Consider the following 13,733-nt stretch of genomic DNA (forward strand, 5'->3'; position numbering starts at 1 on the left):
AAGGAAGGTCTTCCTGTATTAGTCATTTGACTTTAGTAGGTGAGAGTCTATATTATGAAAGAGGCAATTAACGTGAAGAGGATGATTGGCATAGAGAAAGACAAGCCATTACAAGCAGACTGAGAAGGAAGCTGGAGAAATGGTTTAGTACAAAAGAAAAGTGTAGCTGAACGCACGACGGCAGAGAGGAGAGCATCCTTCACAGAAGACCCTTGCCAAATGCTAGGTCCTTTCCCTTCCAGCTGCCATCTCTAAAGGTGTTATCCCCTTACAATGCCTTTGTTATGCTTTAACACACAGCAGCTACGCTGTGCAAATTAGAGAGATGGGCAGGCACTAGCCTGGACTTCAAAGCGCAGAATGGTGGTGGTGATAAGTAGCTACTTCCAAGGGAACTGGGAATATTGCTTTGTGTCTTACACACTCCGGGATACTAAGCACACTCCAGTCCTTGGAAGGTAGCTCAGCGTTTGCTAATCATTGCATTTGTCATCTTGTAGCTGTAACCTGAGTTCCTTTAATCCTTGGAATACCAATTCATCGGGTAGCATCATCATCAACTTGTACGGAAATCCTCTGTTGTGCAACTGCCAGCTCTCCTGGCTGCTCTCCAAGCCCAAGAAAGTTGTGCTGCAAAAGTAAGTGAGTTCAAGGAAATAAAGTAATGCTTTTCAGACACAACTTAAATATGTAAGCTATTTGGGGACCGAACATTCACTGTCATCTAAGTTATTCAAATTCCTTGTGTGCTCTTCCCTTCCACGAGAGGTAGAAATGCAAAATAAAGTCCCCCTCAGGGACAAAGCATGGCTGAATTGTACTTGAATGTGGACAAATGCCATGGGCACACGCACAACAGTAGAAACTGTTATTAGCTGTGGATTCTACTTTAAGGTGAGAAGAGCTTATTTTCTCTATTTCAGTTCACATTTCTCTATTAGCTGGAGATAAAAAATGAGCTGGCTTGGTGGCCTTGATGGGTCACCACTGGGAGCAGGACCTGGAAGACTTTGCAAGATATTCAGCAAATTATTTCCTCTTTGCCCTTGCATTCCCAAAGCCTAGATCGGCACAGGCAGTCAACAAAACCCCTTGCAAATAGCCCCATTTGTCACCTATTGTTTCCATGCTCTCCTACAGTTTTACAGACTAATTACAAGAAGCTGTAGTTAAAAGAAGTGCTTTGCATATGTATGATCTCCCTTCCTTTTGAAAGGCCACCGAGAAGATTTGTCATCAGAAGTGGACAGAGCAGGGAAGTAGATTGTTAAAATTACATTGTTTCTCATCGGGATGGGCTTAGCAGTTGCATTCTTTACAAAAACATGCGATGTCTGAGCAAAGAAAGAACTCGAGCTCGGTCATTTAAAAGCACATCCCGCGTCAGCACAGCTCCAGCTGCCTAAACCAGCTGACTTAAGGGTCCTGGGGACCCTGTTACATCTCTCTGCAAGCGTTCCCCTCCTAGTGTGGCATTACAGTCTGACCCTTTACAAGTTACCTTGAACCCTGACACACTCTTGCTAAGGTTCACAGTCCTTGTCGCAAACGATGATGCTTCTCAGGCAAAAGATCTTCCTGCACCTTACAAAACCAAAAAGCCAGTCTCCTAAGTTCCCAGTGCTGTATAAAGCCATCTGCCAAGCACAGGACTATCGTTAAGACAACCTAGCTTTGGTTTAGGTTTCAGGTCTTCTTTAATATAAAGACTGTTTGGGGACAGCAGGTTGCCAGTTCCAGTCCAAGCAGCCTTACAGGAGCCTGTAATGTTCTTGTGGATCTTGTCTATGCTAACTTGTCCCCTCTGCAGGGCTTGGGAGACTTTTTGCAACACATCCCAGGAAGATTGGGACAGACCTTCAACATCTTTTTCACTGCCAGAGCTCTACAATAAATGCCAGTCTGAGCGAAACGTTACAGTGCCCGATTCAAACACGCCCTCTCCCGAACGCGATGCTTTCAGCCTTACCAGTTATGATGCAACTACCGTAGTAACAACAACCGACTCTGCTCCACTAACCCAAGACACTTACACCGGCTCCCTAATTCAGAGGAACGTAATGAGCACAACTGCAGCCAACCCAACTGAGCCGATGCTCACAAAGGCCAACAGTTCCTCCCAGGAGGAGGTGGCAGTTTCCGAATCCACGAGCCATCCCCCTTCCTTTGTGTCCATAACCAGCTCCCCAGGTTTTCTTAAAGAGCTCTATAGTCACTCCTCAGATTACGGCTCCACGAGTCAAACTGAAACAGATCAGCTGAAGAGAGAGCTCAGAACGACCGATGCGACGTTTCCCCAGGAAGGCCCATTCAACCAGCCCACTAGTGATTATTCTACTAGAGCAACAGGAAACCCCAATGCCACCGACCATTATATCCACTCCTTTGCCACTCACGCTGGGGAAGGTACACCACAAACGAGCCTACCGCAGCTGAACTCCACAAGGACCAACGCTCGGTCAGAGCCTGCATCCACCAGACCACTGATATACTATGTGGATGACTACGATTACGATGAACAGTCGATGGAAACCCCAGTGCAACTGGCATACACCTCCTGTGACTACAACCCTTGCAGACACCTTCAGAAGCCGTGCAGTGAACTTCAGAGTGCATCCCAATGTTTATGTCCTGGCACGTCAAGGGAAGATGAGGTTCCAGACCCACCGAGGCTCAGAGAGGTGTCTGAAGTTACAGACAGCTCTGCGCAGATACACTGGTGCGCCCCAAATTCAGTTGTTCACACCTATGAGCTGACGCTTCATGCCCAAGGCAACGAGGACAGACAGTTTGTTCTGGACAATATTTATTCCACAGCAAGGCAGTACACTCTGTATAATCTATTACCATACACCACTTACCACATTTGTGTGACTGCTTCGAACAAAGCAGGGTCAAGCCAGACAACAAGTCAGGGAATTCCAGGTAATTCGTGCACCAGATTCAAAACAAAACCCAGCTACAAGTCTGTCTTTGCTGCTCTGTCTGCAGCAAGTGGACTCTTTCTCATTTCCACAATTATTTTGTCTGTATGTCTGTGTAAGGCATGTAAAAAGCCTCAGAGCGAGCAATATGGTACACACTTAGTTTCTTATAAGAACCCAGCCTTTGATTATCCATTAAAACTACAAACAGCTAATTAGCTTTAGATGATCGTTCTACACATTCAAAGCTCACTGTCTCTATCACCTTGGTATGTTTTCCTGAGACTCTCAAAATGTCCTTCAGCAAAACTATGAAACATCAGACTTCATAGCCCTCATGTTTCTAAGGGAGAGAAAAACACACAAAAAGAAAAACTAATAACGAAGGTAGTCAAACAGAAGAAAGCCTTGGGACTCTTTTTCATGTGCTACGCAGCAGCAAATCTGGACACTAACCCTGAAAAGTTGTTTTTATAATCACCTACAAATATACTAGCATACATTTCACACAGCCCAGGTCTCCTTGGGCTCAGCGGCAAGGTGCTATGCAGCTCTAACTCCATTGAAGAACTCGGTGACTGCAACTTCAGTTGCTCAGCCCAACTTCAGTTCAGGAAAAAGAAACATGAAGATTAATTGTAAAAAAGGACAGTGCAGGATCCTTAGGGCAGGGACAATTGGGTTTTTTCTGACTTTGTATGATGTTTTCCACAACGGACGCTCCCGAGTGCTACCACAATACCAATTTACAGGCAGTGAGGAGTTTGCAGTACAGCAGTACAGAAGGGGGGAGCACATTAGCATTTGCTTCACAATTGATTTTAAGCAGAGATGATTGCTCAGTCCCATCTACAGATTTAGCAGGCTCATGATTTACCTCATACAGAGGCAAAGAGCCAAGTAATGAAACAATTTCACGCGTTTGCTGCTGAGACTTGAAAAACTGAAATCCCATCCACTAGCAGCAGACAGTTACGCAGGCATTTTTCAAATGTACTTTTGGGTGCTAACTGCCGCTACAAAAATAATGAGAGATGCTGAGAATCCCAGTTCTTCAGCAGCTTTGAGCTTGCCATTAAAATTCAAAGAGATGTTTGTGTAAGGGGAGGCGTTTGTCGCGATCAAATACTTCCTATTCAGAGACCCATAGGTTTATGTTCCAGTAGCTGCGTGTTTCTGCTGCTGTATACTGCTGTATAGACACAACATGCAAAATCCCCCCAGATCTCAGAGAGTGAAAGGTGCTATACAGTGTAAAAGAGTCTCTGTTCTGTTTTGTGGGTTTTTTTAATGCTTCCAGTATTAATGGAAATAAAAGCTACAGAGTGAGTTCTGGTTCTTTGTTAAAGACCCAGGTCTTTGTGTTGTCTTTACCATTTACTACGTTTAGCCTGAGAAATTAACTCGAACATTTTGTTGTTTTGGAACGAACTTTCAGTATATAGTAATGTTTTTATTACGGTAAATTTGTGTTATCTGATGTCATAAGAGCTTTCATTTTGTATGTGCATAAGGTGGCCTCTGCCATCCTCACCACTACCGGCTTGCAGTCCTTCCATGCAGGTTTGGCCTTTCCCCTACACCAGTGCTGGGAATGACACCGTCATTGGACAGATGCTCGTTGCCAATTCCTGCCATGCCGGTCCTGAGCTGCTGAGCTTGGCTGAGCCCCATGACTCAAACTCACAATAGAAGTGAAATACAAATGGAGAAGCCAGGATGGCGTCACCTTCCACTTCGAAAATCTCTTTTATTGTCACATTCTGGTAGTTCAGATCTTTCTTTGTTTGGACTTAGTTCTTCATATTTATTTGCAGCCTGTTTTTTCCTGCGTTTTCTGGAAGGTCTAGTGAATAGGCGCAGATGATACTTTAACTTCATTTGGAGTGAGCACAAACCTTCAGTCTTTGACTCATTATTCCAAACTGGGGCAGAGATCATATACTCCCTTCTGTTTGTACAACACAGCTCTAAGAGACCTTGACTGGGGTGTTTGGTATTAGAAACAGAAACAAAGTGGAGCAAAATAAGAGATTTGTGAATAGCAATTGATATAGTCTTGAAGATTAGCTCTAGAGGAGGAGGACAAAAACGATACTGCAACTGAAAATGAAGATCGTTCCAGCTTAGCTATGAGTTAGTCCAAAGCAACAGGACATCATTTAAAATGAGATTTTGAGAGGATACGTCTAACTACCCTTTACAACATTGCCACTCATCATCACTGCAACACTTAACTAGAAAGCCATAAAGCTCAGCAGAAGCAGCTCTGCCGGTAACAGGATTTGACTTCCCTGAGGGTCAGTGACCAGGGGACACTCCAACCTGACACTACCCAGAAGCGCAACCGCATATCGACCTCAGTCTCTTGAATCTTTCCCCGCTGTGAGATGCAGGTTTATCACAACTGATTTCTCCAACCAATTCTCACTCCAGCCTCTCCTGACTTTTCACAGGTCTTCACCGCCTTCAAGCCAAGGCAACATGTCAGAGCCTCCCATTCTTTAAAAGTGTCTTTCCTGTGAGCCAAACAAATATAAGTCCCACTCCCACGTCCCCTACTTGCTCCAACTTAAAGTAACCCTCAACAGCCCCGTTTGATCTGGGCTGATGAGACGTCCTGAAGCACAGATCCCCCAGCCAGGGGTAGTGCCTCTCTCTTGCCCGATCACACTCTACCCTTTCACAAGCAGGACGTAAGAGAATTAGCAGCAGGATTCAAAACATGGGATTTTTATTTATCGACACCTATGGTAAGTATCAGTGCTTCAGGTGCAGAAGTTCTCCCCCCCCCACTTTATAGTTTCACCAGAGTTGATTTTAGTAATGACCAACTTTACTCTGTTGCCTTTTTTTCTCTTTTGAATCAGTGCTTCTCTTACTTCACTTTTTCCTGATATTTGTGCTAAGCTACAACCAATCTTCCTTGGATATATTATATATATATACACTCTGAAATAATTTTCAAGTTATGAGAGCTAATGGCTTTATTCTGCCGTACTTCAAAAATTCCAGCTTGGATAAAAAAGTCCTCCCCTGTATTCCCACTCAGAACTCCTGTCTCTTGTATATATATAAGACAGATAGCTGCTGCAGCCCAAGAACAGGTAAAATGACAGTTATTCAAAAGGGCAACGTCCATTTCAGTAAGTCACAATATTTTCAAAGTAAGTATTCGAGTATAAAACCTTTCTTTGAAAGCACTGCCTGTTGTTAGTTCTTAAAACCGATGTATAACTTGAGAAAAACTGAATCACCACATTATCCCCTCTAGATTTTTTATCGTAGCTGCACCTACCGAATTAGAAAGTAAACCCCAAAAAGCAAGCAATATTTTAATCCATAGGGTAAAGTTATCTTGAAGCCCATTTTCTGGCTTCTATATAATCCAAGTATAATTGCAGAAAAAAATTAATGTCATCCCCATTCCCCAGCCTCAAAACCCAGAGCTGTCATTCTTGTAAACACAACTAATAACCAGTTTGGACGTTTCCTCTATTTTCATTACTGTGGATCGACAGAAGCAGCGGAGCCAGTTCTCACAGTGCCGCTTGGGACAGGGGCCAGTGAGGAGAGCAACCAGGGAGCTAAACGGAAACTCTCCCACCCACACGTAAAGCCATGTTGCCCGGCTCTGCTCCGCCTGGTTGTTCCTCCCCCTCTTCCTGTTTGCACCCAACAGCGAACCCTGTTTGTACCTCCAACTCCAACGACATAAACCTTTGGCAGCGTGACTGGGATACCCAAACATCTCTGAAACCATTTTAAAAGCTAACAAAAGCCAACCCATTAAAAAAATATATATAACTAGTAATCCACTTACTGTTTCACAGTCCAACTTGTCCTGTTTCTGTGTGAGAGGAAGATCACTTGGGGGACGCGCAGAGAGCGTTTAAATATGTTTTTTGAAGAGCTTGTGTAATTTTTTTTCCTGGCTGTTCTCCCTAAGAAGAAATAGTTATCTGCATTCCAAAGAACCTTCTCCATTCACTTGTCAACGTTTTTCTTCTTTCTACAGGACCAAGCTCAAGCAAAGGAAGTCCAAAATAGCCAACAGCGCATGCGGGTGCATCCCCTGGGTGTCATGGCAGAGGTACATGCTGCTCCGTCTCCTAGCTCGGCATTTGACAATCAGTCACTGAGTCTCACGGAGTCTCCCAGGAAGCAGAAACACTCTGGGAAAAGGAGCTGATCCCTGAGAAGGCCTCCGTACAGAAAAAAAAAGCAGCTCTCCAAGGGCCAGAACCCACGCAGGCAAAAGCCTTGCTGGCTGCGAGGGAACAGAGAGGGACCGCCTCGCCTTTGGTGCAACAAATGCCATTTAGAGAAGCAGTCACCAGGAGCCCTGTCCTGGGCGGCAGAAGCGGGTGGGCAGGAAAGCCCAGAGCAGCAGGACAGGGCGCTTCACCCTGATTCTGCCTCGGTGACAGAAGGGAGCCTGCTTTTGAGAGTTGTCCCTGGCCACAGGCTTGAGAGGTATGTAATGGGCCAGCTGGGAGACGATGCAGCCCAAGGCAGGGAGCTCACATCATACCACTGGCTTTATCAGCCTCTTCGTGGAAGGATGCAAAATCAAACCACCATGCTCATTCATCAAGCACTGCACTGGCACAGACGTACTCCTCCACGGTGGTCTCCAGAAAAATGCATTCATGTGGTGTTAGAAAGGAGGATGCCTCTGAGGGTTCAGGATCTTGCCCGTCAAGAAGCATCAGATTCGTACTTTGCCTGTGAAATACAGAGATATTAATCACAGGTGCGAACATGTTTCGAGTTTGCGGAAACAGATATTCATAAAAGAACATGTTTAAACTCCTGGTGCTTTTTCTTTTTATCAGCTGTCCGAAGTATGCAGACTTTGTTCTGAAGCAGGGCAATATATTACAACAGTAATTCCAACCTCTTTAAAAAGTTATCAAGCAGGACAACAAATAATATTCTTTTGAAATACATTCAGGAAACAATCCCTTACAGCAAGGCTGGTGTTCTGCTGTCATCTAGAGGGAGAGGGTGGAATCTTCTCCCCAGGTACTAACCCACGTGGAAATACTCATTCTTCCACCAAAGAACTTCAGCCTGCACCCTACAGACCAAGCTCACCAACTTAGGCTACCCATGTGCCTGCCTGTGTGCATCTGTTTACCCTTACCTATTAACATTTGAAGGGAAAGAAAGCAGAAGTGCTAAGAAGTAACAGTAGCAACAGTCCCAGCCCCCTAGACTGTTATTCAGCAGCTTGACTGTCCCTGTCTCTAATACTTTTTGCAGCCTTATGACCAGGAGGTTCTCTGCCAACTTGACACTGGGAAGGAAAAATGCAAATGAAACTGTCAATTTCTTAAGAGCAAGGAGGGGATTACTGTCTGAGAAAACCAAAACTGGTAAATCAGTCCACAAGTGCAATAAGATTTTTTAAATATTGAAGATTTTGGAAACAGAGATCAGATCACGGTCATTGCACTTACAGAAAAAAAAGGCAAGAATTGTTTGGTTTTTTTTCATTCAGCACAGATAAAGATCAGTAACAGTTAAGTATGTTTACATTATCTGATACGTTGAATTTCATTTTGCATATAATATTACTGTGGAATATTACAATAATTGGATGGGGATCTCCTAAGCAACTCTCACCAGCTTCAAAAAACACTGACGATTCAACTGATGCTTATGGATTTTGCAGGTCCAGGGCACAGTGGCAACTTGTATAGCCCCGGGCCGACAGTCGGGCCATGCACAGAGCCATTCCTTTAGCACCTCCGCAGCATGTCCAGCCAGTCACAGTGTCTCCGCAGCATCTGGTTACTTGGTACATGAGCAGATCAGTGCTCTTGGCCCACTGGTACACATACTTGATCTGCCCGTATGCAAAATGGAGGTTTTTGCATGCCCCAGCTATAGCACCTCTGAAGAGTCGGGCGCTGCCAAGAAAGCATGAAATAAAACATCTCCATTTTCACTGCTGGAGTTGACCAACCCATAACCTCAAGCTGACATTCCCCATGCCACAACACGTTTTTAAGAGTACGTTGACAATGTAGCTACCTATAAAGTACAGTCTTCAAAAAAAGGTCTGAATCCGTAGGAATCCCTTCTAGCAAATTCTTCACAGGATTAGCAACGTTTACCGTAGTGTCTTAGCAGAATAAAATCACCATAAATAGGGTATTTGTCTTCTCTTCCAAACCACAGTGGAGCATTGTATTTTGTGCTGATACCTAATCCTCACACTTCAGTGCTGGATGACATTGCTTACCAGTACATGTGAGAAGATAATACTTGTATGGCACTTTGGGTATTACCCAACATACTACCACAGTATATATCCTGATTTTTGCAATCTCCTTTAATGGGTGAGCAGCCTTGTCAACTGCTTACCACGACTCTCAGATTATTATTTTTTTAAAGAACCATAAGGGAGAAAAAAACTCAGAAAATACTAACAGGAAATGGAGGGAGTGTGAGAAAAGGGGCAAATGGTCTTCACAATACATAGCCCATTGGATACACCCAGAGCAGGAGAGAACCAAAGAAAATCAGAAGAAATAAAGTAAAAGAATCCCAGGAAGAATCCATAAAAACCAGGATCCCTCGTTCACTGCCTCCTCCAGAAGGTGGAAGCAGCGATGCAGCTATCCCTGCCATGCAGGCGGGCACAGGGCTGCCAGCTCCCGCAGGGCTCTAACCAGGGCACAGCGCTCAGACACCAAGAGCGGCAACTTCTGGGATGAAACTCCAGACAGAAGAGAAAAAAATTCACACACTCGGCACTAGGTAGAGACTTTCTTCGTCTTTGGAAAACGAAAATCTACTTGCTGTGCTGGGAAGGCATGAGCATTGCGTTTATCAAATGTTTAGAAGCTACTCGCTTATCAGAGCATGATTAAGTAATGGTACTTAATAACTTATCTAAGGCCATTGGGAGAAATGATGTCACCCCCCCTTTGGCAATCATTCCTTATGCTGTCATCACTACTGCCTTGAGAATACTCGGCAAGTTATCTCCAGGAAAAAAGAAAAAAAGACCCCGCGTGAGACTAACGTTCATATCCAACCTGACTTAAGTGCAGTAAGTAGTAAAGAGACTCATCCCAGGCGTTTTTCACCGTGTGAAAAAGACAGAGATGCAAATATTCCCAGAAGCCCCGTTTTGTCCTCATCACATGATTAGGTGTCCACTGACTGTAGTTATGCTGTGAAGGCTGTTCACGTTGTTCATATTGCAGTAGAACCAGCAAGGTCCACTTGACATTAGGACTCCGTTTGACAAGATGCTGCACAAACAGCTGGTAAAAAAGTTTATCATCTAACTGCACCGGACTAGAAATAGTTGGGGAAGAAAAATCGAGAGACAGAGAGGTGACGTGATCTGCCCAGATTCACAAGCACCTTGTACAACAAAAAAAATTTCGTGTTGATAGCGGTTCGTCGTCTCTGCCTGAGTAAAACAAAACTTTGAAAGCCACAGAAACATTGTGCCACTGACAAACATCCCAGAAGGACTGAGCTCTGTCCTCGGTGTGCCTTTAACTAAAAGTCTCTCTTCCCTGTGCAGCTGCCTATTTACACAAAGCCAGAACACGCAGACTTTCTACCACATTTGGTCAAAATTGGTGACAGGTCCAAGTCCTATTTGAAGGACAGAATACTAAGCACACAAATCTCATTTTTTCAAGAAACTAAGCTAAAAAAAATATTACAACCCCAGGATCACGCATGAGGGTGTTTTCTGCATGATTTGTTATCGTCTCACTGCTCCCTGGAAATGCTGGAAAAGGTCAGAACAGCCAGAAATGATGATAAGAGGGTAAGAAAAACAATATAATGTGCAGGCAACTCCGAGTCTATACTCAGCTCTAAAACAAGTCTGGCAGGCTTCTGCGAGTGCTGGCTCTAAACATGACCTAACAACAGATTTGGTCCTCTGGGTCTGCTGTCTGAAACCTCAGCCTTCACCCTGACATGAAGCTGAACTTCAACAGCAAGTCTGACTGACGTTAAGCCATCTCAGATAACTCTCCCACAAGCAACACCGAATTTTGAATACCTAAGAAATGTCTCTCCACAACCCTCCGCCTGGATCAACGTTAACAACCGACACGCGGGTCAATGGGACATTGCAGGAGGAAGCCTAACCATAAAGCTGCCCCTAAATACACGCTAGTAAAAAGAAAAAAAAAAAATAATCTCTATTTCACGTAGAATGAAGCAAAAAACTGAGCGGTAGCCAAAGCCCTAAACAAAACTCAGCAGCTGGAGAGCCCTATATGTCTGCTCATCTAAATTACAGATAGCAGACTGTAATTACAAAACAAGTAATAAAACACAATGCACGCTCCGGGTCAGTCTCCACCCAGTGACACCTTAAAACCTGCAACGACCTAAGATCAAACCAAACCCTACCCAAGGAGCTTCCGTTGGACACAGAACGAGGCAGCAGTGGATGACAACCTTTAAATTAGCCAGACAACTCCGCTTACATCCAGTGCAAACCTGATCGCACAGACTAATGCTTACAAAACCCCTAATCCTAACTCTGCCCAGAAGCCCAGCTCTGGAGAAGCAACCCTGCCAGACCAAAATTCTTCGTAAGAAGGTAGCCGCTAACCACAGCGGCCCTAAACTTAGTGCAGCAGCTTGTTACGTACCAAGTAAAAACCCAGGCTCTCCACCCAGCAATGGAACAAACTCCAACCCCAAATGATTCTTAACACTAGAGGGGCTGTTTTTGCCAGACACAGAGCTATGTGTAACAAGGTGGCTGTGACAGCATCGGTTCTAACCTCCGTTTCCTTCAAAATCCTGAAAAAAACTTGCTCCTAACCCCAGTGCGGCATCGTGCAGCACGTGTTCACTGATGGTAATAGCAGACGATCTGTGTTTTCCTGCCGCCCTCTGGCATAACCAAACCCAAAGCCCAGTTCAGCCCCAGAGAAGCAACACCTGCCACTGCTCAAATTTACACAGTACCCTTAAATGTAGCTATACCACTTATTATATACATCCAGGAGAAACCAGGAACCTCCTGTGATACCACAACAAACTCTAAATGATCCCTAACCTGAGTCGAGAAGGAGGCGGCCAGCTACAACAGCCTAAACAGACCTCAATAGCTGTTTTAAAAGCTTGGCGCTCTGCTGATTCTAGCTTTAACGTTGCGTTAGTGTTAAACGTCCAGGATTTAGTACTGTTGCCATTGCTGCTTGATGTGCTTTAAGATCAGGGTCAGAGACCCCAGTGATCGTGGTCATTTAGAATGGGTTTCTGATGATTTTGAAGGTGATATAAATCCAGCTCAAGACTCTTACTAGTAGACCTTTCCCCTGTCTGTGAGCTGGATGTCTCTCTACCTTTATACTTGAAACTGTTTTCTTCTCTGCCTGTTAAAAATTGAATATAGAAAGGCAAAGACCATTCACTTCCAAAACCTTCTCTCTATAAACAGTCTCCAACAGACAAAGAGCAGTCATCTATGTTTCAATGGTGCATAAATCCAGCAGAAAAAGTTCAAAAGCAGCTGTTAAAAATGGTTGAGAGATGATGAATTCACGTGACTATGGAGTCTTTTTTCCTATTTTTTTCTACTGACAACAGAACTGTCCAAATGCTTGATTTTTATATATCACCATACAAAGCTGTTGCTGGCACTAGAAAATTGCTCAGCACGAGGACATGTTTCACTTGCAACGAGCTCCGGGTATAGATGCAGGTACTTGGAAACGGAAAACAAGCTCAAGAGCTCACATCCTTTGCCTGTTTCTTACAACAGCAGCACCTTACTAGTGCAGGGACACATTTCTTGTGTAACTGTCTCTGCACGGGAGCACTTTACTGGCACTGCCGTATTATAAATCCTGACTTTTCACATCCAGTCAGAAAGAGGCATGCCATAAAAATTATATAGTTTAGATATTACTTGGGCATTTTTCTTTCAGCCAGAGCTCTTTCGAGCTGCTGTGTTTTACTTTGTGTCTTACTTTGAACACAGAACAAACTAATTTACTTTGTGGGTTCAAGTATGTCCTTTGCATCTAAACCCTATTATGTTTGTATTCTGTTCAAGGTGAAGAAAATAATTTAAATAGCTACTCAGAAATCCCCCCCCCCAAAAGACAGAAGCTTCTTGTATCGATACAGTAGTTGAGGCAAGATCATCCTAAGAAGTATATGCTATCTTTCAACCCTAGCATTATTTTTATTGATGATAAAGCCTACCTTTTTACAATGGTGAGAGAAGCTGAAATAAGACTCCCTGAGACACATGGGAAGAGCAGGCCGTTACAAGAAAATGTACATTGTTTCTGTTCTTTTCCTGTAATTCAAGTCTGTCTAACTCCACTTGCTCTAAAGCTGCCGCTTCAAATCCTTTTTGGGAACAGGATCTGCAAAACATAAGAAAACAGGCGCTCAAAACCTACTTAAAACACCTGGGGTGGCATAGCAGGTCTTGGTCTTAGCAGGAAGAAAACCTGCAAGATGCCACAGCGGGACAAATAAAGGCAAAGGGCGAGGCCTGCCTACCCCTGGCTCACACCAGAAAGGACGACAGGTTACAGCTACGCTCCCCTCCACCGCCAGCGGGCTGCGTGGCACTAACATTAATCGCTTTGCAGCAGTCGCCTGTCACACGTTTCTAACATGTCACGCGGGCTGTGCGCTGACAGGGAAGGCCGACCGAGCGACTCGGCGGCCATCGCGCAAGGAGCGTTGTCCCTCCTCACAGCCCCAGGAAGCACCTTCCCTCAGAGCGCCCGCCTCGCCAGCGGGACCCTTTCACCAGCTGCTTCGCAGGTGAGGAAACCCACGCCCCCC

General features: G+C 44.5%; 2 protein-coding genes across 2 annotated transcripts in view; both read left to right on the forward strand.

Moving 5' to 3' along the window:
* Positions 1–3,282, forward strand: part of LRRN4 (leucine rich repeat neuronal 4) — a 6,541-nt gene extending 3,259 nt beyond the window's left edge. Inside the window, exons 3-4 of the mRNA XM_009319580.1 lie at positions 501–638; positions 1,811–3,282. Of these exons, the coding sequence (XP_009317855.1) occupies positions 501–638; positions 1,811–3,143 (1,471 nt within the window). The 3' untranslated portion in view covers positions 3,144–3,282. The remainder of the gene's footprint in view (positions 1–500; positions 639–1,810) is intronic.
* A 10,277-nt stretch (positions 3,283–13,559) lies between these two features.
* The window catches only part of CCT4 (chaperonin containing TCP1, subunit 4 (delta)), an 8,445-nt gene continuing 8,271 nt past the window's right edge, over positions 13,560–13,733 (forward strand). The window contains exon 1 of the mRNA XM_009319629.1: positions 13,560–13,712. Coding sequence (XP_009317904.1) covers positions 13,560–13,712 — 153 coding nt within the window. The remainder of the gene's footprint in view (positions 13,713–13,733) is intronic.

This window comes from Pygoscelis adeliae, unplaced genomic scaffold, assembly GCF_000699105.1.
Source record: "Pygoscelis adeliae isolate BGI_AS28 unplaced genomic scaffold, ASM69910v1 Scaffold122, whole genome shotgun sequence".
Classification (NCBI taxonomy): domain Eukaryota; kingdom Metazoa; phylum Chordata; class Aves; order Sphenisciformes; family Spheniscidae; genus Pygoscelis; species Pygoscelis adeliae.